General features: G+C 40.4%; 2 protein-coding genes across 5 annotated transcripts in view; one reads left to right on the top strand and one right to left on the bottom strand.

Moving 5' to 3' along the window:
* The window catches only part of acap1 (ArfGAP with coiled-coil, ankyrin repeat and PH domains 1), a 39,611-nt gene extending 30,918 nt beyond the window's left edge, over positions 1–8,693 (bottom strand). For 2 of the 3 annotated variants that reach the window (XR_004331233.1, XR_004331232.1), the window contains exons 1-6: positions 8,125–8,693; positions 5,808–5,865; positions 2,868–2,987; positions 1,877–1,930; positions 1,602–1,660; positions 655–838 (exon numbers count right to left, since the gene is read on the bottom strand). Coding sequence is in view for 1 of the 3 variants with exons in the window: in XM_032511364.1 (XP_032367255.1) it covers positions 655–838; positions 1,602–1,660; positions 1,877–1,930; positions 2,868–2,987; positions 5,808–5,865; positions 8,125–8,177 (528 nt within the window). In the remaining 2 variants the exon portion in view is untranslated. The remainder of the gene's footprint in view (positions 1–654; positions 839–1,601; positions 1,661–1,876; positions 1,931–2,867; positions 2,988–5,807; positions 5,866–8,124) is intronic. The other variant, XM_032511364.1, reaches the window with a different exon arrangement.
* Positions 8,694–11,949: 3,256 nt separating this feature from the next.
* agfg2 (ArfGAP with FG repeats 2) lies at positions 11,950–23,352 on the top strand. 2 transcript variants are annotated; one of them, XM_032511365.1, is made up of 14 exons: positions 11,950–12,294; positions 13,154–13,247; positions 14,720–14,835; positions 15,594–15,738; positions 16,083–16,203; positions 16,304–16,408; positions 17,050–17,082; positions 18,646–18,888; positions 20,582–20,654; positions 20,795–20,838; positions 21,036–21,140; positions 22,328–22,447; positions 22,887–22,957; positions 23,113–23,352. In XM_032511365.1, exons 1-14 carry the CDS (start codon positions 12,128–12,130, stop codon positions 23,158–23,160), a joined length of 1,485 nt encoding a protein of 494 aa, XP_032367256.1. In that variant the 5' UTR covers positions 11,950–12,127; the 3' UTR covers positions 23,161–23,352. The 2 variants fall into 2 exon arrangements, with proteins under 2 accessions (XP_032367256.1, XP_032367257.1); XM_032511366.1 differs by lacking the exon at positions 17,050–17,082.
* Positions 23,353–24,035: the final 683 nt, after the last annotated feature.

Below are 24,035 nucleotides of genomic sequence, written 5' to 3'. Positions count from 1 at the left end.
GGGGGGGGGGGGCCACGCACGGCAGGAAGCATGATCGGTCCATGTACACTAAAGGCAATGAGTCTGTGTTACTTTATTTAACAGAAGTCTATGCATTTACTTGTTATTTCTGACAATTTGATGAACAAAAGTGAATAATATGCTTGAGTAAATACAACTCCAATCAACAAACTGGTTAATTAATATTTAAATAAATCACCAGGAGAGTCCGGTACAGCCTGATTCTGGAAATAAACTGAGATTAGCTCTCACATTCAAGTTTATGTTCTGCTTGTTTAACGGTTGTTTAGTAAATTGCTCTTAAACACATTTAATTAAAGAGAATTGGAAATGCAGTGCATGCTGGCAACACACACGTCACACAGGCATACACTGATGACAGCAATCAATAGTCAATCAATAAAATATACACAATATATAAAAGAAGCAAATTGAAAAAATAAAATATACAAATGAAAACAAAAGCAGATCATGCCAAAAATAAAAGTAAAGATAAGTGAAATATAAGATTAATGCCAAACGTATACGGTAGAGCTAAATAAAGTACAATTCCTGGTAAGATTCAGAGTGACAGCAAACTCTTTTATTACTGTCGCCCAACATAAAATGAAAAAGTAAGTCAGTATTTTAACTTTGTCCAGCATTCTTTTTCACCTCCAGGACGTAATCCAGGGCCTCAGACCGAAAGGTCTTGCGTGCGTTTAGCAGAGCATTGCTGGCCTCCTCCACTTCGTGTTGTTTTCCCCGTGGGGCTTGAGCGTTCCTCACCAGCGCCCCCTCGAGGCATTCACTGCCACGCTCAAACCCCCTGCGCACGTCCTTGAACCGACGGACATCCCTTGGGGACGGGGAGGGAAGGAAAGAAGAAAGTTCTGTGAGTACCTATTATTTGACAAATACATTTGTGACATATGTCACAAATACGGCTGTGGCTCAATGGTAGAGCAGTTGCCTGCCAATCGGAAGGTTGCTGGTTCAATCCCTGGCCCTGCAGTCGCACGTCGAAGTGTTCTTGGGCAAGACACTGAACCCCGAGTTGCCCCCGATGCTATGCATCGGAGTGTGAATATGTGTGAGTGTTTATCTGATGAGCCGGTGGCACCTTGTACGGCAGCCTCGGCCACAGTGTATGAATGTGTGTGAATGGTGAATGTTTCCTGTATGATGTAAAAGCGCTTTGAGTAGTCGTTAAGACTAGAAAAGCGCTATATAAATACAGCACATTTAAATTTACATTAGGCTGTTGAAGAAACTACAGACTACAGAGTTATTGTATTGGGGATTCAACACATCATTTGGGATTTTGTGTAATAGAGTTTAAAGTGTATTACTGGAAGATGTGAGCACAGAGGGCTAAACCAAATCTGAAATATGTAACTGGCTAAAAATCCAGCTCAGCACTATTATCACATGCTATGAGTCATCCTCTCTGATCTAATGCAACAGATCATTCTCACTAGTAAGAGCAGACTGCAAGACAAAGTACGAGGAAAGGTCTAATGAAGGATCATAATCCTTTTAATGTTTTTTTCAACGCGTGGGCTCATGGTTGTCAGACATTCAGGGGGAGTGATTAGACAGAAAAAAAGCAGCTCACTCACTCTTTGACAAAGTTCTGCAGCTTCGTCTTGACTGACTTCTGTGTGGTTTCAATCACTTCCTGAAAAGGAGACAGAGACAAAACTCTATCACTGTGAGCACAGATGATTGTCAAATGTGTTCAACAGTGTACTGCAGCCTTGTCTGACCTCATACTTTGGCTGATATATAGACGGTGGTGCAAAGACGGAAAGTCAAAAGGCCCAGAGACAGACAGACAGACAGACAGACAGACACACCCACACACCCACACACCCACACACACAGATGGACTCACCCCCTGTGCCTCCAAGACGATAGACAGCTTTTTGGAAAATTTGTCCAAACACTCCTGCAGTTAAGAAATCATAATTTAGACTCTCGTCAAATCTTAGCATTACATGTTTCCTATCCAAAACCCCTATTTGTGTTTCATAGTCAGAGTGCAGATTTGGTCTCATTTAAACTTATGTTGTGTGAAGAAAAAGCAATGCATATGTGCCAAAAGTATTGTTGACTGATTTAAATAAAACCAGTACCATTCCGTTTGAGCCTCTACTAGGTGGAACACTCTACCAAATGAAACAAGAAACTGCACCACCTACCATAACTCCACACACAGTCTCAAGGCCTGACTCTTGGAAAGTCAGACTTGTGAACAATTTTAATTTCCTGGTAAATTTTATATTTATTATTGTTGTTATCACTGCTGACATGTTTGATGTCTGCCCGGTGTCAAATACAGCACACTCTGCATTCCTTGGGTATGTATGAAAGATTAATGTATTTCAACTATTTTCCCATCTTATTAACCTGTACTGCAACCTTTAATGCTGTATTAACACCTCCCTCATGAGTGATGTAGCCTATTTCATCCTTTTATTACTGCTTGTTACTGCTTTGCATGGTTGAACGGTGCAAGAAGATGGCTCGGGTCTGTGTTGCTTGGCTGTGTCTTGATGCTTGCATGGCTTCCTGTACTGAATGGGGATACTGGTGATGTGTAACTGTACTGATGTCTTGCTGCTTCCTGTAGCTTATTTGTTGCTCTAGCTGTCTTTATGGTGTCTTGTTGACTTCTGTCTGTAAAGTTTAACCTGTACTAATGTCTTGCGGTTTCCTGTTGCTCAGGCCAATGGACTACAGTTGAAAAATAGCCGGCTGAATAACACTGGCACATTTACAGAAATGTTAATTACTGAGTGTTGTCCTTTATAAAAGAAAAAAAGATATAATTAAAAAAGTCATAAACCACCACTTGTCTATGGTATGCCTGGTTATCCTTTTACCTCCATGGTCTTGTCCCCGGAGCAGTGCTGTCCCAGATCCCGGAGGCCGTTGACAAAGCTCTTGCTGGTCTGGCAGTAGACTCTGCCTGCTTCCAGCATGGCCTGGCATTGTTTCACAAGCTGGATGACACAAACATGCAACACCATAGATAATGTATCCTGTGTACTTAAATATAATCAGTATGAATAATTAAACATAATGAGTTATTCCAGGAGTCTACGCAATAAAGCAATGAAACAGCAAGAGCGTAATCACTGTGCATGCTGGATAAAACCTCCAGCATTTGTTAAACAATGTCTGGAGTTCATTAAACTGCATTAGAGCCAGACCCTTTAGGATTTACAAGCTGGATTTGGATTTTAAATGTGGGGTTTTATAAATCTATATTTGATAAATCTGATAACTATTTATCACCAATATTACATTTTTTTAAGTTGAAACAGACACATATTGTATGTAGTATACATTTAAAATGATCTAAAGTGATTTATTACATTTGTACTGGAGACTACAGATGGAATATTTCATGTTTTGCACAATCATAAGTGGAACCAGCTGTAAACACAACATCAACATGCCTGGTAGTAACATGTAAGCTAACAGTTTCCAGTTAACACATCTAGCAGACATGAAACATCATTAACATTGGTTTTTAGTCATGTTTCTGGCCACCTGTTAAACGTAAGACCAATATTCACTCTTCTTTTAACTCTGTTTGGTTCTTTGTACCATAACAGTAACGGTGTGGACTGTAAGCCAAAGACAATGAACTGAAAATATAACTGTAAATAAAAATAAATACACGAAACGGATGTTAAACCTAAGGTAAAACTTACACTGTAGCAGTGACCGCGTGGTTAAGTGATGTTTTATTTTTTCTTAAACTAGAAAAAGTCAAATTCACATTGAAAGGTTCGGTCCAGAAATTTTACTTAAAATGGCGACCCTTTGTGACATATTTTGAGAATCTTAAAGTAATGCCTGAAGTATGAGAGACATTTTTTTTTATTGTTATTTTACTTGTACTTGTTTTGTAAGTAAGTTTAATGTTTGATGCATAGCTGTGAGAATGTACATTAATATTATTTAATTTAATTTATTACTATTTTTGTAAAAAAAAAAAATTGTATGTTTATTATTATTATTTTTTATTTATTAAATTTTTTTTGTGGTGGTGTGAACGCACTAACTGCCAAGAGTGGTATGGGAAGGGTGGGTGAGGGTAATTTTGTTCCTGTTTATTAAAAAAGAAAAGAAAAAAAAAAAAACTTACACTGTAGCCTAGAAAGTGTTATGGCCATAAACAGCCATGGTCCACCCACACATCTGTTATTATCATAGACAGTTAAAGAGGTTATTATGCCTGATTAGACATCTTCGCGGGCATGACACACCCTACCCTGCCTCAGATTGGCAAGTACTTATTACTTTTGTTGGTTGGATTGGCTGGGTTTAGGCAAAAGGAGTAACATTGGCTAGATATAGGGTAAGAATAACAGGGTAAGCCAATCAGAGGCCGAGTAGGGCGGGTCATGCCTTTGCCATCCTAGGAGAGGAAATATCGCTTTCAGGACCGTGTAATTAGCGTGACACTGATTGCTCTTAAGATACTTTTAAAAGAGGAATTAAATCATCCTTTCTGTTGCAAAAGTTGTATTGACAAGAATACATAGGCTATAAGGGTTTGGAAGCTTCAGCCTAACCTGCTCTGGTATGAGCAGTAGCTGCTAATGTTAGCAAACACCAGAGAGATGTTTACTGTGTAACTGACATTTCTGATACTTTTGTTAACTTTATGACTATTTTCTTCTGCTACTGTTAACGCCAACATTAACCCTTAGCTTGTAATTGCCACTTGTTACATAGGTTCCTCTTGACATCTCCCTTCAGTTAGCTTTGCTGCACCTACTGTATAGTGATGGACAACTTACATCTTTAAAATTTGTATTACTACATTGGGTTTGATGATGTCCTTGTTATTCACAGCACAGATACAGATCTCATTAGCCACTGTGGGCCAATGGGTCTTTAAGGATGACATATGTTGACATGTCACAGCAGGAAAGTAGTAGAAATATGTGTACTTTGTTGGAATATTTACTGTCTATGCTATTTAATATATATATATCTGTGCATGTGTTTTTTTGGTAACTTTTTTTTAAACCAGTAGATAGGGAGTGACACACCCTTTGGTTGTAATACAATTTAACTTGCCAAACTTTTATTTGTCTGCAGATCAGACATGTAACAGCGTGATACCATGTAGCATGGTGACAGAAAGGAAGACAAAAAAACAGGATCACTTTGGTAATCTAATCTCACAACACAAATTAATGAAAAGTAATTTACATTTAAAAATGTCTCTCTTTTTTTGACGGAGGTCCGGGTTGAGGTTCAGAGCAGCAACACTGGAGCCTCTGGTATTTCTGCTCAAACACACTTGCACAGAGCAGATAAAAGCTGCCTGAGATGGAACCCAGTAACTCTAGTCCATCTCCCTGCTGCCACACATAAATCACTCACTGTACGATGCACTGCAGGGCGTTAAGTTTTATCTAGGAATAGTACTATATATTTCAATGCTATTTTGTTTTTTGATCAAGGAACAGAAACCCTCTCTATCAGATGAATAGATCTGAAACTGTAAACTGTAGTAGCCCAAACACACAATGAGGAATATGTTAAGGTATCAAAGCAGAACAAACTGTTCTCTCTGTTGTAGGACAATACGTTGGGGAAGCAGCACCTGCAGATACTTCCTGCTCACTGTCAGGTGAAAAATACCTCAACTACCGCCGCCCACCTCTCACTTCACTGCCTTTTCACAGCAACTGATACCTGTGTGTGGCTGTGTCTGTATGTTGTGGGGGGAACATTTTTGAAACATAGTGACTCATTATGACATTATAAAGTGTGTGTAGGTGCATCATGTGTCTCACCTTTTCTAATCGTGTCTCGAGATCACACACATCGTTTTGTACCACTTCAATTTCAGCTCTGAAACAGACACACAATTACACAAAGTCAAATACAAGAGCTAGGTGTCAAAGGTCACAATACATTTACTGAGACTAACCCATGAACCCCAGTGGGCTGACGTTCCTGCTTTTTCAGAGAGAAATCTGTGCCAAACATTTTCTCCGTTTTACAAAAGTTAAAGTCAAGACAAAGGTTAAAAAGGTAGTACTAAAATTATTAGTTGATAAATTGATTATTCAACAGAAATGTGATGATTTATTTGTTTTAGTCTTGACCCTGATTTCCCCTCAACCTTCAAATACAACAAAACTGTGTATTTTGTTATTTTAATGCTTCAATGAATCTACAGCGTGACTGCATTGTTACAAGAAACTGAATATTTCCTGTGCATCTTTTAATACTCACGTCCACGTTATTTAGCATGCCACTATTGATATTTTTAGAAACCTAAGGGCTTAAGGCTTATTTCCAAAAAAACTTTCTGTGGGTTTGACCAGAGCTTGCATTGTGGAATTGTTGTGTAGGCCAGCAGAATTGGCTCTCTTGCAAGTATTCAGACTGTAAAAAGCAAAAATCCAGTATGCTTGTTGCTCGGTAATGGATTATTTCCCTCATTGAGTACAAGAGCTGGCCTTCTCAAACATCTCTCTCACACATGCACAAAAGCACCTCAGATGTCTTGTGCATGGCTAGTTTGTGGGTTTTTGGCGTTAACAGTCAGTATCTCGTTCTGCCTGTCGTCTCTTCTCATACCAAATGCCTAACCATGTGGTTTCCGCTGCCTTCCACCAACAGTACAAGAGATAGACAGAGAGAAACAGAGGAAGAAAAAAAGAGACAAGACTGAGTGGAGAGGAGGGCCTGGACACTCAACACTAACTGTTTGTGTTTTCTGTGTTAGTGCGGGGATGTTTGAAACAGTCTGAGGTCATGTCCTCTTGAAACACAACCAAATAACAAATCAGCTAAGGGGAGAGAGAGAGAGAGAGAGAGAGAGAGAGAGAGAGGGGGGATAAAAATAGTATGAGACTACTGCGGAAGATGTATTCTTTATTAAAGAGGCACATCCTTTCCATTTCTTTGACATACAGAGATTAAGAAAAAGAATTAAGACAAAGCTGAAGCGGAGTTTCCGCCGTGGTTGTCACCACAGAAAACACACTTCCTGTCTCTCCTGTTGATCACCTCAACACATCTCGCCTCACTTCCTGTTGCCCTCCCACCTCAGTCTTAACAACAGGAGCCAGCACATTTGAGTGACTGTCCCAAGCCGTCAGTAGGCCTACAGCTTTTCCCCCTCACATTCTCTGCATATCGGTTTGATTGACTGTGTTTATATGTGAGAAAATTTTCTTCCTTTTCCCCCGTTCCTTCCTCTGCTGTCTCAGCCTGACACGACACCTCACCACTGCAGCTGCCACAACTCAGACTTTCCATCACTGTGCAAGCCTCATAAACTCAAGACGGGCAACAGAGAGAGGGAGAAAGACAGGCAGAGACTCTGGATTGAAGTGTGCCAAATCAGCTGGAAGAGATGACACCAGTTGCTGTGACGCAAGCAGGATGCCAACCACGATCAGGGCACACCCAAGCTATGCCAAACTGTCTCTTGAGCCGCTTGCAAAACCAATTCAGCGACACTTCCCTTTTGATTACACCAGAATCTAACTCTGTGTTGAAAGAAGATTGTTTAGACTCTAGCTGACATGCAGACAGCATAGCTAGGAACTTTAGAGGCTTTTAAAAGGGATTTATAGTCTTAAAGAGAGCGTAGAAGTAGCTCTAAAGGGCAGAATCACAAGTTAAGTATGCTGTACCCTTCCATCAGTGTAACTTGATACCCTTGTTGATATGTTTCTAATGAAAGATGTTGAGTGATAATAACAGGGCTAATATTACTTCCAGTGTTTTAAATGACACATCAAAATTCAGCATGCAAGCAGCAACGTCAGACTTCAGGTCAGTGTTTTCAGGCCTGCTTACAGCCTCCCATTGCTTTTATTGACCCCCAGCACTTGCAGTGACATGACATGGCTTGACCTCAGACCCAGAGGGAATGCTGATTGTTTGCACCAGCAGTTCAAATTGACTTATTAACAAACATTTAAAGTAATTGTTGGTGTCTGAAAAGCAACTAACATGAGGCTATTGCAATATAGACCTTCAAAAAGGAATATAATTTAAATATGTGGTGCTTGTCTATCAGTATAATGAGGTTTATCCGCCTCTTTATTACCTACACCACTATTAGCACTAAAGCGCAGGTGAAACTCTTACCTGAAGCGCGGAGAGTCTTTTAAACACTCCTCAAAGTCCAGCTTGACTGTCATCCCTCCGTTTCCAGTAGCAGATCACACACAAAACTGGATTTTGTTGAATCCTCTTCCGACAGAGAGCACTAAATCTTCTTCGCTTTTAAGGCCCCACACCGGCAGCTTGTCTCATTCTTTTTGTCGGACGTTTTCTTTCACAAGTACACTTTGTATTCCGCCCACAGCTCGTCCTGTTCAGCCCTTTCTCTCTCTCTTGACGGGACACCGAGTCCGCGTGCCTCCTCTGTCGCGAGCCACAACACGACTTATGTCACAAGTTCTGAATGGACGCAGGGAGATGTTAGCAGCGTTACCATTTCAATCTGGCACATACAAGGCGAGTTAGTCCTTGAGCCGGAGCAGAGGATGCTGCAAAAGTTTTTCCGTTAAGAAAGAATCCCTTATTGAGCAATACGGATCGAAATTCCAAAAGAAGAAGATACAATCAGATGGCAGCCGGTAGATTAGTGGATGTTACTTCCCAAGAGAGCCGACTCGAGTATCTCTCTCTCTCTCTCTCTCTCTACACACCCCAGATCCAACCCCCCCCCATCTCATTTCCGGGTTTGTTACTCATGGCAATTTGTGGTTTTGAAGTAACTGTTGAACATGAGAAATTAGACTAATGAGTTTTACGCTAAATCCACCTGGTGAGTCAAATGTAAATATCGAGTTGAATTACCTTTAATCTCAATCTGACACTTGATATCATGCTGTAGGCCATGTGGAATATTCCTCCCTTTTATTTTGTTTCTCCTTTTGCCGTTTGTGGATTCACCTTTTCAGTTTCTGTGAACTGTATCACATGCATTGGGAGTGGGTGTGTGTTCTTGTCAGGCAACCTTTTTTTGTTGAGGCGTGAAGAGAGCTGCCTATAAAAGCCACCGTCTGACAATGAATCCATCACAACGTGTTGGGCAACTTTAAACAAGCAACCTGCACTTTGTCCTCATCATCACCACAGACCACAGACTGTAGTCAGACACATGCAGCACGCCAGTGAAGTGATTACACTGTCCGTGTTCTCATTGCTTCTGTGGGACGCACAAGCATAATTCCAAACGATCAAATGATCGATCGCTCAATCGTTTTCTTTAATATGAACTGTTGACTGAATATTTGTAAATTGAATTCTGAATAAAAAATAAAATAAATAAAAGATCTCCACACAAAACGATGCAAATATGCAGCTAATAGCTATTTTATGTTAGGTTCACTTTTGCAAAAATGAACCTTTTATACAATTATTATTAGGGGAAACGGACTAAAAAAGTTCTGATGTGTCTTTAGTGTGTAAATGAGCCGAGGTTAACTTAAACTTGATAACTTTGAGGATATCAGTAATTGCACTAATGTGTGATTCACTCCTATGTCTCTGTCTGAGTGAAATCCACAATGTAATTAATTCATGCATTTTTCGTCTCCATGCCATCACAAGGTAAAAAAAGAAATCTATTTCATGTTTTCTATTTATCTATCTATCTATCCATCTATCTATCTATCTATCTGTCTATCTATCTATCTGCATATTTCAAATCTATTTATCTGTCGATCTATTTATCTATCTATCAATCTGTTTATCAATCTAGCTATCTGCATAATTCAAATCTATGTGTGTATCTCTAGATCTTTTTATCTACCTGTCAATCAATTTATCAATCTATATATCTATCTGAATAATTCAAATGTATCTATCAATCTGTCTATCTGCATTATTCAAATCTATCTATCTATCTATCTATCTATCTATCTATCTATCTATCTATCTATCTATCTATCTATCTATCTATCTATCTATCTATCTATCTATCTGTCTCCTGGTGTGTGTGGTACCCTCTGCTGGTTGTCAGCGGTCACTGCAGCTTAAAACAATGTGACTGTTTTGATCCTTTTCTTCCCTCACTTTAGTTCATGTCGCAGATGGTCTATTTCTCTCTGAGTCTCTGAGGATCACAGTACCGTGATGCATTCACTGACCACCGCACTGATCGGACTATTTCTGTCTGTCTTTGTGCCAATGAGTGTAAATCTCAGGCATAACTTCCCAGAAAGGTCGTAGTCAGGTCTGTTGGCTTGTTAAATTGCTTCACCGAAATTAATGTAATAGTCCGGAAATGTGCTCTCAGGTCAGAAAGATTTGCGTTTTTTTTTTTTAAAGAATGCCATTCACCAACGCCCCGGAATATTACCATGAAATACAGGTCTTCATGTGATGTACAACTAAAAAAAAAAGCTTTTTATGAACTTTAAATGTACTGATGTAGTCATCAAACATGCTTTACTATGTCTTTGCTTTGTTTCCTTTTTTGAGCTACCTGGAAATAATCTTTCCCTTTTCCAGAGCGCGCTGGAGGTGCAGGAGCGCAGAGCTGCGCCAAAAAAAACGGGGGCGTGTGCGTAAAGCGCACAGAGAGAGCAATAGATTCGGACACTCCTGACAGACACTCGGTTCTGAAGGAATGTCCGAATCGGTGGTCGACGATGCGAAACTTGGCTACTCGACAGGTTGTTGTTTGTCTTTGACAGGAGATTCCCTACGCGTCTGTCCAAGTGTCAAACCACACAGAATTCCGGGTGTCATAGACGTTTCAAAATAAAAGTTTGAAAAAAGAAACAGTAGCCTATGTATAACGTATGGCCTTCCTCACAAAAGTGACATTTAACAGCTAAGTACGGGCTACGATCATCATCCATGGCCATGAAAGCACAGTACACGAAGAGAATAATAATCAACTGCCCGAGGCAAAAGTGAATTATTGGCCTCTATTATCCCTTTGATCAAAAACAACTGTGTTACAGAATAGTAATGCAAACTGTAATATCAGATTGATTATAAGAGTAGTAGGGATAGATTTTGGGAACACACTGGTTATTTAGTTGTCAAGGCACTGACCATAAACCACTGACATCCACCATCCAAGGAAAACAAAATCTCTCTCTCCCCTCATTTCCTGTCATCTCTTCACTGTCAGATAGTAAATACAGGTATACGAAATGCCCAAAAGACAACTACATTTTAACACAGGGTCACTCTACATCATTATTAGACTAAAAAAGTACATAAGCCACTTATTGTGCTTTTTGGTGCATATAACCAAACAAAAGAGACAATCAATTAAATGACCACAGATCATTGGTTACACAGAGAACGTGAGACCTTCAAGGCCCCTGAGGGTCTGTGGCTTGTTCCCAATCCAGCTTTGGTGTTACATAAAGCAGGCTGTTCTGGTCATAAACAGGCATTTTCAATAACATAAGAGTAACAAGATCATCCACTAGAACGTGCTGTGAGGCTTTCAATCGTAACACACAATCTTCCTCAACAGGTGAGAACTGATTCTTAAATGTTAAACCAACATGGATGAAAACAAATTGAAAATTTGAACTTCTCCACCTACAGGACAACTGCAGACTCCATCTGCTGTGGAAGTGATACAACAACAAAAAGCTCCAAAAAAGCTGCTACGTGGATCTTTTGGTGTCACTGTTTTGTGTTCAAGGTTAAAATTTGCAATATTCAATACTGTGAATATGTATATTCTCTACGCTGTCATCTTTCAGTTTTTGTGTGTATCTGTAATCTAAAAATAATAAGTAATTCAAAAATACACAGATATACTGGGAATACTTTGACTTACTAACAGTTGGATAAAATAACCAGAGGTAATATTGGAACACCTTTTTTAAGCAATAAGCAACCTAAAAGTAAAAGTAAAAGCACCGGTAGTTTGGGTTTTTTATTTTGAAAAAGAAATCGGCCATAGTTCCGGTGTATGTGCGGCTCTTTCTGTCTGACTTGACGTCCCCCTCTTCGGTCTTCCCATGCGTTGGGGTGAAGCCGCATAAAAGCGTTTCCACAATGCGGGCTTGAAGTGCTCCATGTAGTAAAACGGAGGAGATCCAGGAGAAGGACAGCGGAGGGTTACCGGCTTTACATCGGGCTGTCAGTTAGGCACCGGGGGAATAAAATGTCGAACCGTAAGCACCGGGACAACCAGGAGATCTGCGCCCGCAAGGTCCGGGAGCTGGCCCAGTCTGGAGTAAACAAACACTGCTTCGAGTGCAACCAGCCCGGGGTGACATACACCGACATCACGGTGGGCAGCTTCGTCTGCACGTCGTGCTCCGGAATGCTGTGAGTGAAAAACCTACCGCGCTTCCTGGCTTCATTTACTGCATATATAGCATCAGTGTGAGGGCGCGCAGTGATAGAGCAGTAGAGTAAAAAGTACCAGGCCTGAGATTTCACCATGCACCACCCACCGCTATATTTACAGTGGTATCTTTTATTTTGCAGCGTTATCAGGGAGTGTGGTGCAACAGACGAGGTGGTGTGCACAAATTAATTTACGCAGTCTCTCTCTCTCTCTCTCTCTCAAACGTGTTTTGCAACTGCTTCATAAACGACACACCGCTAGTTGGTCATTTTCCAGCGCTGAGTTACGTTTCATTTCGTCATGGTGCAGGTTTGACACTAGTACCCCTCTCTCTCCCCCCCCCCCCCCCCCCCCCCCCCCCCCCCCACCCGAACCCCCCCCCCCCACTCCTCTCTCTCATCTCTCTCTCTCTCTCTCTCTCTCTCTCTCTCTCCCCAGGCTCCTCTCCAGTGTGGGTGTGTATGTGTGTATGCTGTCACATTCTGCTCTGCATGTTCAGTCTAGTCTCTCACACACACGCACGCACACACACACACACACACACACAGGAGGTTTCAGCACTTTCATTACTGTTATTGCGCAATCTTGCACATCCACAAAGTTGTCCCACTTTGTGTCCACAGCATGAAGAAAATAAGAGGTTCTGGTTACTGAAAACATGTTTCTCTGTCAAAAGGCACTCATTTCACACCAATTCTGCCCCGATAGTCACAGTCACACATGTCAAATGTTTCCTGTCCCACCTGCTCTGTTTCCTCTCTCAGAGGCAAAGATGCACTACACATCTCATTTTGCTTCCTTTAGTTTACTCTCAATTCCTCTCTCCATCTCTCCCAGGAGAGGCCTCAACCCTCCCCATAGAGTCAAGTCTATCTCCATGACAACCTTCTCCCAACAGGAAGTGGAATTCCTCCAAAACCATGGCAACGAGGTGAGTGACATTCACAAGTGTGGCGCTTCAGGTGGGCTCGGAGGCAAGTTGATGCACCTATAGACAGAAATGCATTTTAATGGGTTTGTGTATTGTTGGCAGTGGCACTTAAAATCATCTGAGGTCGTTAAGAAAGTGCTGGAGCTCACTAGTTCCTGTTTTTTTGCTCAGGTTTTAAACTCACTTTCTGGTATTGATCTGGAATGTGAAACAACCCTCATGGCTACCAGTTGAAATCTTTGTGGTCAGGCTTTTTTTTGGGGAAGAAAGTTACTGCTAGGAAACAAAAGGACCAGCACTCTCTAGGCCTTGTTCAAACGTGCATGATTATTTTGAAAAACGAAGACATTGCCCTTTGTTTGTGCCCTTTGTTTATAAGTAAATGGAGAATTCGCCTCTGAAAACGTCTTTCTAAAAACTCTGGCCAAAGTGGAGATTTCTGAAATCTTCATTTGCCCATTTGCATGTAAACTGAGACAACCGGAGGTTTTGGAAGCCAAGGAAGTGAGGAAGAGAAAAGAGAGGTAGTGATTTGTTGCTGTTGTTGCTGCCTTTTCTATTCTTATTGGCTAACGTGGGTTTGAGCTTCTTGTTACACTGCCACCTACAGGTGTGGCATGTTCTTGTCGGCATTGACGGCTTATATACACACATGGGTACGTGTAAATCAAGGGGTAAGCCTCTCCCCTCTAAGCGGAGCTCCTATGGCGCCATTTTGATGCTGACAAACCATTATTGACCGCCATTCATTTTGGCGCCATTTTAACAGCAAATAACTTTACATCTGAAGCGTTACTTATCTACAAATATGCAATTATTGAAATAGTCACCAACTTTTTTTGCTGTAAATCCTCTAGACCATTACTTGTTTCCGCTCTAGTCAAATATCGATATCGACTTTAAAAAAAATCCAGTATTGGGCGAGATATCACTTGTGTTAGTTACCATGACTACCATGACAACCCTGAGCTGTCACCAATCCTACTGCGGTATATTTAACAGGGTTTTCAATATGACATTGTTGATTTTTTAAAAAACCAAATCAAGATGTAGTATAACTTTTGTTTTTTAAACATTTTTTAATAAAACGTACAATACAAAATGAAAAAAGCACCACACATCACCCATTTTGGGAACCACTGGTGTGGGCAGCAGCACTCACTAGCTTATATCACACACCGGTGAAGTGTTTCAGGCTATCGAGATGAGAGCTGACCGTTTTTCTGAGCTCGCTGTTGGTCAGGAATCAGGGTGTGTGTGTGTGAGTTAATGTGAGTAGAGGCAGCCTTTGCCTTTGCGTTCTGCCCAGTCATGATTCATAGGCCAGACATGAATCACTGAAAAGATAATCTGTTTGTGAGAGATGATCTGAAGCCAAATGAAAGTTAGACACTGACCTTTTCTAGTGCTGCATGACCTGCAAAGTTGTCACAAATTTGAGTTGTTCTCTGGCAAATTGTGTGTTTCTTTAGGTCGGGAGGAGAACGTGGCTGTGTGTTTTTGACCCAAAGACAGACGGCTGCTCCGACATGAAGGACTCTCAGAAGTTCAAAGAGTTCCTGCAGGACAAATTTGAGAAGAAAAAGTGGTGAGAATTTAGGTTTTGTCTGCAGCATAACATGTTAATGTGGCCAAGCAGTAGTAGGAGAGGCCTAAAAGTGAATAGGACTAAAATATTTCAACAAATACCAGATTAATTCCCTTGAACATAGCTGCAAACATTCATGGTCCCCAGAGACTAAATCATCGTGACTTTGGTCACCACAAGGTTGACATTTTTGTTTTTGCCATGCAATTTGGTTCTGAAAAACATTAGCTTGTAAGCATGGTCATTCTTACAGCTTAAAGGACTTTACCATTTGGTGTAACCATTTTGAGCTGATTGTATGTAGGAAAATTGCTTTACAAGTATAGTTTGTTATTATTATTTTAACATTGTTAACATGCTTTGCCTCAGTACAGCTTCACAGAGTAGACTCATGGTCTTTTTTAGGGCATTTATGCTTGAAAACAGTTACAAAAATTACTGTATTACAAATTAAATTTCTAAAGGGCGTAACAGCTATTAGATCCAAACAACAGCTCATGAAGTTTGTTTCAAATTTAGACATTTACTGTTTGAAATGGTCACACCAACTTGGAAAAAAATAGCTCAAGGATTAGAGCTGCTTTCATGCTGGGAATAAAAGACCAGCCATTGTTTTGGGTTTATTTCCAAGCCCGAGAAATGTTCTTTGCCATGACGTTTGATAGGTGGATGGCTGTCTGGCTTTGATTGTACTTTTTATTAGGCCAGTTAGTTGCACAGACACATTGGAACAGTACTAAATAACCTGTCTCTTTCAGGCATTATACCAAAAGTAAGAACCGGAGGGATGTTGAGGGTCCATGGAGCCCGGGGGTCCAGGCAGTGCCCCCTTCCCTTGGTCCCTTAGTGAGCCAGGCTCCCTCCCATAACCTGCCCCCTAACGCCAGATCCACTCGGCCAATGGTGAGTTAGCTTAAAGTGTCCTGATTGTGCGTTTAATGGATTAAGAGAGTAATGAAGATAAAAGGGAGAGGATGAGGATTCAAGAGAGAAAGTGGGTTAAGAGTATTTAAAAAGAAAAAAAGATAAAGAGGATAGAAAGAGAGGAAACAACCTGAATGTGCTTCCACACTGTGCCAGAGAGACAGAGACTGATGGGTCGGACAGTGAGAGGGCCAGGTAGCCTCGACATCAAAGACGCTGTTTATGAATTATTGAGAAAGCATGAAAGAGAATCACTTCTTCTGCCTTTGTGTCTTTCTCTCTACCTCCCATCTGCTTCTGTCTTCCCAACTCTTGTTTGCTAGTCTCAGTCCCAGCTGCCGTCATGGGATCGAGCTCCTGCAATCTCGCCCGCTGATATGCGGACGGATGTGTTCACCGCCCGGCCATCGCGCTCCCAAAGCTTCAGAGACCCCTCTCTGAAAGGTTTGAGGTTGATCTTCATCACAGGAGTGTGATTTTTGAACTGAATGTGATCATCCATTTGTCCTTTTCTTTATCTGTTGTCTCTCTCTCTCTGATGTAGATCCCACCCTGTGCGGGATAGAGAGACAGCGGCCAGGCTCTCTGTCGTCGGCTTCGGGAGCTCAGAGCCACGTCCCCTCCTTCCCCGCCCTCCCGCGGCCTTCAGGTGTGTCCTCAAATGAACCCCTTGTTTTCGATTCTGTCTTGATCTCAATTGAGCTAGAAAATATAATACATCCCGCATCCAAATTCCACATAAATCAACAGATATGTAATATAGTACAAAGGAAAAGGACAAACAACTACAGGAAAGAGTGTACCTGTTGTCATGCACTAAGTGTGTATTGGTCCGTACCATTCTTCCTTCAGATACACCTTAATGTTGTATAATGAACATTACATGGATTGATAGAAACTACAGTATATTGTATTCTGTGGGCATCTAGCTATAAAGTCTACCAGTGCATAGTGTCATTGTGTTGTCCAGAACATGCAGAACATTTTTACACATTCTGGCTGACTTAATGTCACTTTGCGAAGGACAAAGAGAGACTCAGCCTGCAGTCATAGTTTTCATTTGACCATATTGTGTGGGTTTTAACGGCTCCATGTCATCATCTTAGCACAATGGGTTGCTTTTCATGAATAGCAATATTCAACAGGCTGCTCAGCTGGCCAAGAGTGACAGCAGGGACGGCAACAGATTCATACAACGTCAGTGACAAACTCTTTCTCCACTCCTCCCTCTCTCTTTTTTCTGTCTTCTGTCTGTCTTATCTCACTCTCCTCTCTTTCCCGACAATGTAGCCAGTAGCTCTTTCAAAAACCACTTCACTTTAGGTAAGACGCAGCACCAACCACTGCATTTGAATGTGTGCTGAATGGCTGCCATCAATAAGCTCTTCCTTGCTGTATCATTACTAATAAATGGCCAGTGTGTAGGCCACGCTGGAATGCATCGCCTCAACATGCATGTAAATTTAGCTTAATTTTAAATTACACAGTTTGAGAGGAGATGCAGCACTTTAAATTCAGCAGCCCAAGTCACGGCTGGCAAGTGTCACATGCTGGAATTGCGGTCAATATTTTACTTCATCAGTCAGATTTCCTACTACAAAGCCAGATCTGGAGGGTCAAGGAGATAGACACAGACACACACACACACACAAACACACACACACACACACACATAAACAGACACACACACACACACACACACAATGGTCCCTCGGAGGAAAAGGAACAAGTTTAAAGTAATGCTATTTTTAGGCCGTAGCTGCTGCTGCTGCTCCCGTCAGCAGAGGGCCGCTGATATTTTGCACCACATGGCGTTGAAGCATTTAAAGACTATGTAGGACACAGCTGTAATCGCATGATACACACTCACATCCCAAACAAGTATTCCAGGAAGTTCAGGTATGTTTGCAAAGATAGGCCCTATCTTGAGCACTACGATAGTATGATCACATCCCAAAAACATGTAGCTTGACTTGTGCATGCTTTATATCTTCATAAAATTTAAGTCAAATCTGGTCTGGTTTCTGTCACTGACTCCTCGGCTGACAGAGGAAGACAATCTGGACTAAATAAAACAAAAACAAAAAACATTTTCATTTGTGTCCCCATGCTAGCATTTTTTTTGCTGATCCCAGCATGCTTTGTGACCGTTTGTAGAAAGCTTGCTACCTGCTAAGACGTTAATTTCCTGCCTTTGTTAACATCTAACAATTATATTCTGTCGTTGGTGCTTTGATAACTATCCTAGAACTTGTTGGCTTGCTGCTGTGCCTTTTTTATTTTTTGTTGTCAATGCTTAACCATGATTACTGCATATGCTATAACATTTGACAAGCTTCATGGCAATGGTAAAATAGCATAAGAACAATTACTTTGCTTTATGACTCTTTTCATCATATTTGTCCAAATGAATAATAATATAATTTCTACATTGGTAAATAACATGTGCTACCATACAATCCAATTCATGTCTATTGATCTGGATTCAGCATGATAAACCATTTAAATAATATTCCTTAATAAGCGTCAGTCTTTTGACAAAACAATCTCACCCCAAGGTCCATTAAGTAGTTTTTTAGTACCTTTTGACTGTATCAAATACTCTTACTTAGGAGATAGATTTTGCAGTTTGTCATGGAATTGAAGATTTTAACGTACTTTAAGAACTTGTCGTCCATGTTGCCTTACAAACGGAGGCAATAAAAAGTCCTGTAAAGTCACTTGATGTAATTATATTATTTACCTCTTCATGGCATAACTAGGATTGAGTGTTACAGATCTTTTTTCCTCAGCCATAGGCTTAATCATACTTTTATAATAACCTGTAGAATAAGTTGTAGTTTAAAAAAACTGAACTGAAGCTCAGTCTGGTTGTCTCTCTCTCAGGTCGCACAGTATCGGCCTCGGGGACCTCGGGGCCCTTCAGGGCCTTCCCCAAGTCTCTCAGCGTGGACTTTGGAGGTTTGAACCATGCTCAGCAGCAACAGCCTCTGCCCCAGTCTCTGTCCCAGCAGCAGCCTGGAAGTGCGAGCCAGACGACACAGCCCGTCGGCCGCTCCAACGCCCAGGACAGATACGCTGCCGTGTCACATCTGGACAGTGTCTTCTGTGACACACCAACGGTCGCAGGTAGGAAACATTTGAGTACTTGAATGCTTTTAATGTAAATCTTAAGTTTCTGTTTTATCTGTATGTTGATTTGTTGGATATTCACTAATATATTAAACTTCTACTCCAGAACAGTGCCACCCTACATTTATTTGACAGGTATAAAGTATTACACCAAATCAACTATTATATATATATATATATATATATATATATAAAATAGTTAATTTGGTGCTTTCAAGATTTAAGCCATTTTGCCTCCCTATGAAAAAGCAGTGTCCAGTTTGGGCCCAAACTTTTAAACTTCTGAGATGGTTTTAACTGTTTAACTCCCAAAAAGGTAATATAATTCACATTAATAAAATATAAAAAGGTGAATAATAAAAAGCAAATTTTTTGAGAAAAGTCCAAATAAATCAATACCTATTTGTGTAGGAGAAGCTAGTTTTTTTCTTCTTTTCCAGGGTCCATTTTTCTCTGTATTTTTAACCCTTGTGTTGTCTTCCCATAGACAACACAACTAGTTTTTCTGGGTCAAAATAAATTAAAAAAATTAAAAGTTTTGGTCTTTTTAGACACTTTTGTCACTTTACGTTCCAAGTTTTTTTCTTTGTTTATCTTATTTTTACTGCATTTTTTCGGACATTTTTGACACATTTTTCAAAATTTGACATTTCCCTTGTCATGTTTGATGCTTTTTTTGACATTTTTGTAACATTTTCCAAGTTTTTTTTAATCACTTTTTTTAACGTTCTTTATAAATAAAATCATCAAATCCTATAAAATTTCATAAAACACCCAAATTCAATGAAAGTAGTGAACTGATCGTTTACTGGACTTGTAAAGAGTGGGAACCATCCACGTTTTTTTGTTTGTTGAAAATTTAGTTGAGGTAAACCCAAAATTTCTGATATAGAACCTTTTTGAAAATGGGTCAAATTAGACTCGAGGAACACAGGAGGGTTAAGTACATTTTGCTGTTAATTCTTTTTTTCATTTTGATGTACTTTAGCTTTTATTGTGATCGGAGGAATTGAACTTGTAATGGAGTGTTTTTACATAGTTGTACTTTGAACTAGGTAATGTATAGATAGAGATGCAAAGGGAGAGTTAGTGTGCAGGTGATGCAAGTGGCCATGGCAAGCTTAACTAGGGTTGCATAACACTCTAACTCCAAATGCCAAGGCTTTTGGCAGCTGAATTATGCTCATTGTGTTTTCTCCAGATCGTGCACAGTCTGATTTAGTAGAGCCTGACCGATAAAGGACTTTTAAGGCCCATATCGATACAAATATTTGGTTATTTAAAAATCTGCTATTCTGATATATTGGCCGTTATAACGAATGTGTATGTTTTAAAAACAAGCTGCATTTGTCTAATAATCAAGGCGGCGGTTTAAATGCACAGGATCCATGTGAGGAGCCCTCCAGCTTCCTACAGTATGCATTGTTGTTTTCCACCTTCATCACAGCCTCCCTTGCCTGGCAGTGTAAGGAGGTTATTGATTTTCTTCCCCCACTTCACAGCTGAACACAGATATTCTATTCATAGGATTTGTGGAGCTTTTGTTCATCCGGTGACTTAAATGCTTACGATAAACTGTTGTGAGATTTTTACTCACATTTCAAGATAATAGTAGCAATTGATCTCTTGGATTAGCGCCTGTTAGAGCCCTGATGTGATGTCATGGTCTGTGTGAAATGCTTGTTTGCAGCTCCACCTGTTGGCCCTCCGCAGTACAACACCATCTTCGGCAACAGGCTCTCTTCCAGCTCAACTCCTGCCAGGTAGAGAAAAAATACACCAGTTTTGTCAAATCAGCTTTTGTTTTTCATACAGATTTTTTTTTTCATTTCTGCGTGTGGAGCCCTTTAAAGGTAACATTCTGATCAGTCCTGATTCTGATATTTTTTTCACTTTTCCCCAGTTCCCCCGGTGTCGATACAGTCTCCAGCTCCCAAACTTTTGCAAGTAGGTACCGAGCATGCATGGCATTGACCCCTCCTGCACTGTATTTACATTCAGCGGCTTCATCTTTAAAGCTGCCCATTACCTCTAAATAGGATGTATCAGTGGTTGGTTTGAATAGGCAGGAATGTACCCTGTCAAACCCACACACTGTTAATTATCTCCCCGTCTTTTCTACCCCCCCTATCCCTGTGTCTCAGATTTCCCCAACCCATTCAGCTCCAGCTCCAGTTCCACCTCCGGCTCTGCTTCCCAGCAGCCCATTGCCATCTCACCCAGTAACCCCTTCAGCAATGCATCAGGAGGTGAGACTCATTCACTCGTTCAAGATGTAACTCTGCTCACTTAGCAGGTTTTCTTTAGGACTTCTAACCATGTTATGCTTCCACTTTTTGAAAAGATGAAGAGGAATATAGAATATGGTGACTAGATCTTCAAAGGTTGTGGTTTTGTTTCAGAGAAATGCTTCACTTTACTTTCCAGAATTACATACTCCATATTCTGTATGTAGGTCTTCTTCTGAAGAAATCGATTATACTATCCAAAACAGGTCTCAGTATCATAGAGACAGTTCCCTTTGAATTTTGTTAGCTGTGCTGAGTTCAGAAGCTTTTGTTAATTTACTTCAAAGACGTGCTTATTATGGGGCGACCTCTAGTTCACCCGGTAAAAGTAGGCTGAGGCCTTTGCCTCAGCCTACAGTACATGGGGCGCGCGCCTTTGTATCCGACCTGCGGCCATTTGCGTGCCATCCCCCATCGTTCTCCCCCTTTCCTGTCTATACACTGTCACTCTGAATAAAGGGGAAAAAATAAATAATCTTAAAAAAAAAGACTTGCTCAATTTAAACCCAAGCAAAAATTCATTATTTATTACTGGAAACTTCATTCTTCATTTTTGTTTACTTGTAGCCTTTTTGTGCTGCTGACCTGCTCTGCACTGACTAAACACTCAGCCATTACTAAGAAACTAACAAATAGAAAGCATAGAATAGATAGAATACAACAGGATTTTTCAAAAGAAACAATAAACTTTTGATGTATTTTTATTGATCCCACATATGGTAAATTACAGCGTTACAGCAGCAAAATATCAAACACACAGCACACAAACAGAATATACATGAAATAATAGGATACAATATACATGAAATAATAAATGGGATAGAATACAAGATATAGGTAACATATAACATATCATATAGGTAACACACATAGCAATCACATGTATTAATATTCTACTTTATTATGTGAACTACAACTTCAATATTAGTACTCTTCTATTCTTGCAGCTCCATTTTAGTTTATTCAACAACATCATTTTAACCAGTCGGATAGCTCATTCCAGCTTATGTCACCTCTGAGATTCCATATAAAATACAGAAGTTAACATGAAAACCTCTCTCTGTGATTAGTTCTACTTCAAAGCCAACTAGCAATCTTTTTCACATGGACATCTAATCTGGCCGTTTGTGGCTGCATCATCTCTCCAGGTGACTCCAGTGCGTTTGTCACCTCGCCCACCTCCGTTTTCCCTACGTCCGCCTCCTTCCCAGCACCCAACACCCAGAGTGCATTTCATCATGAATCAGCCAGCAACCAGGAAGCCAATGGTAAAGTTTTTTTGTTTTTTACATTACTATTGATTTGGTCCTTTTATTTTGTGTGCCGAGGTGGTGTCCAACGTTAATATTCCTTTTCTTAAGTTGAAGTTTTGAATTTGTATAATAATTATACTTTCAGTTATAATACATTTGAAACCTCTTATCTACATCACATGCAGCCCCTAACCCTGCTCTCTATAGCTAACAGATATTTTAACTTTTGGTTACATTTTGCTTCAAATAAGGTTCTACACTATTTATACTAGTGTATAATATATTTTAAATTTTGGTTTATGCCATACATCAACATACCATCTTTTCCGATGCAGTTTGTGCTGAACGTCATGAAAATTGCACACACACACACACACACACACACACACACACAGTATAGAGCTGCTGCTGTTGTTTTCACACTATTGAACATGTTACTGTATGTGTGTTTCAGGTTTTGCCTCCTTCCCTGCGCCCGACTCTCAGCCCAAAGTCCCTCGTCCAATGTCAGTGAACCCGTTTACGGTGAGTTCACTGCCTTGCAAACAAGTAGCACCAAGTGCACTTCATTGGGAAGAAAGAGGGGCTAATTGGTATTTTTTGCAAGCTCTCTCTTTCTACTAACAGGAAGTGTAGTAAGGTCCTTTGTTCATTCTCACCCTGCCTCTCTTTTCTTTCAGGGGAATGTTTACCCCAGTCGAGGGACGTCGCGAAACCCTTTCATCTGATCCCCCCTTTCTCCTTACTTTACCCAACCCGTTCATCTCTGGGAACAGAGGGAGAAGTGAACTTGAGGAGTCGCTGCCATTTCAAAGCCTCTGGAGTATTCTCACCCTCTAAGGGAGGGTTTGACGTCCTCCCTCTCCTCTCTCTATCCCCCCCCTCTCTGTCTGTGTTTACGTGTTTGTGGAGGAAAAAAATGTGTGAATGCAATTATGAAATTTGTGTACAGTATGTATGAGATTGGTTGCCTGCTATGTTTGTACCACGTGACATTATGTCAAAAGGTGTTTGTGTGTCAGTGGACGCCACCTCAGGGCTCTGTGGGAGTCACGAGTAAACAACGCTTCTATGATTTTTTGCAGAAACACACACATACACACACGTTGCTGCTGCTGCTACTTTGCTTTCATCTCCTGCTTAAAAGTGCAAAAAAACAGCATTTGATAAACTCATCAGCGTTTCTTTTACAGATAACAGCCTTAACAGCCTCCTGATGCATGTGAATTAGCGTTGAAAGATAAGACCAGCTTTTCTGTGTGATGGGTGTGTGGAACAGGTTTGCATTCGTCACTGTTTTTTTTTTTTTTTTTCTCAGATCATCTTTTGAAGGATAATCTATATTTTCCATTTTCTAGGCTGCATGTGCTTTGAGGGCTAAAAGGAGATTCTACTGAATGTAAAAGCAATTTCAGAATAACTTAAATGTGTATAAAAAACTTCATGGCTTTCACATTCTGGACCAAAATGTTTTTTGCTTGATTTTTTTTTCTTTCTTTTGACTTGAAGGCGAAGTTCATTTCCCTCATTGTGTCAAAAAGAAAAGAAAGATTCATGTGTCTTTGTAATGACAAGTATTCATGTTCATAAAATCAGTTTGTTG

This window comes from Etheostoma spectabile, unplaced genomic scaffold (assembly GCF_008692095.1).
Source record: "Etheostoma spectabile isolate EspeVRDwgs_2016 unplaced genomic scaffold, UIUC_Espe_1.0 scaffold352, whole genome shotgun sequence".
Taxonomy (NCBI): domain Eukaryota; kingdom Metazoa; phylum Chordata; class Actinopteri; order Perciformes; family Percidae; genus Etheostoma; species Etheostoma spectabile.
Note: the sequence above shows the minus strand (reverse complement) of the source record. Positions and strands in the feature narration are given on the sequence as shown.

Excerpts from the sequence above, each read along its gene's own strand:
- agfg2 (XM_032511365.1), top strand. The coding sequence starts at position 12,128 with ATGTCGAACCGTAAGCACCGGGACAACCAGGAGATCTGCGCCCGCAAG. Across the intron at positions 12,295-13,153 it reads ACGTCGTGCTCCGGAATGCT|GAGAGGCCTCAACCCTCCCC; the intron begins GTGAGTGAAAAA and ends CATCTCTCCCAG. Across the intron at positions 13,248-14,719 it reads TCCAAAACCATGGCAACGAG|GTCGGGAGGAGAACGTGGCT; the intron begins GTGAGTGACATT and ends GTGTTTCTTTAG.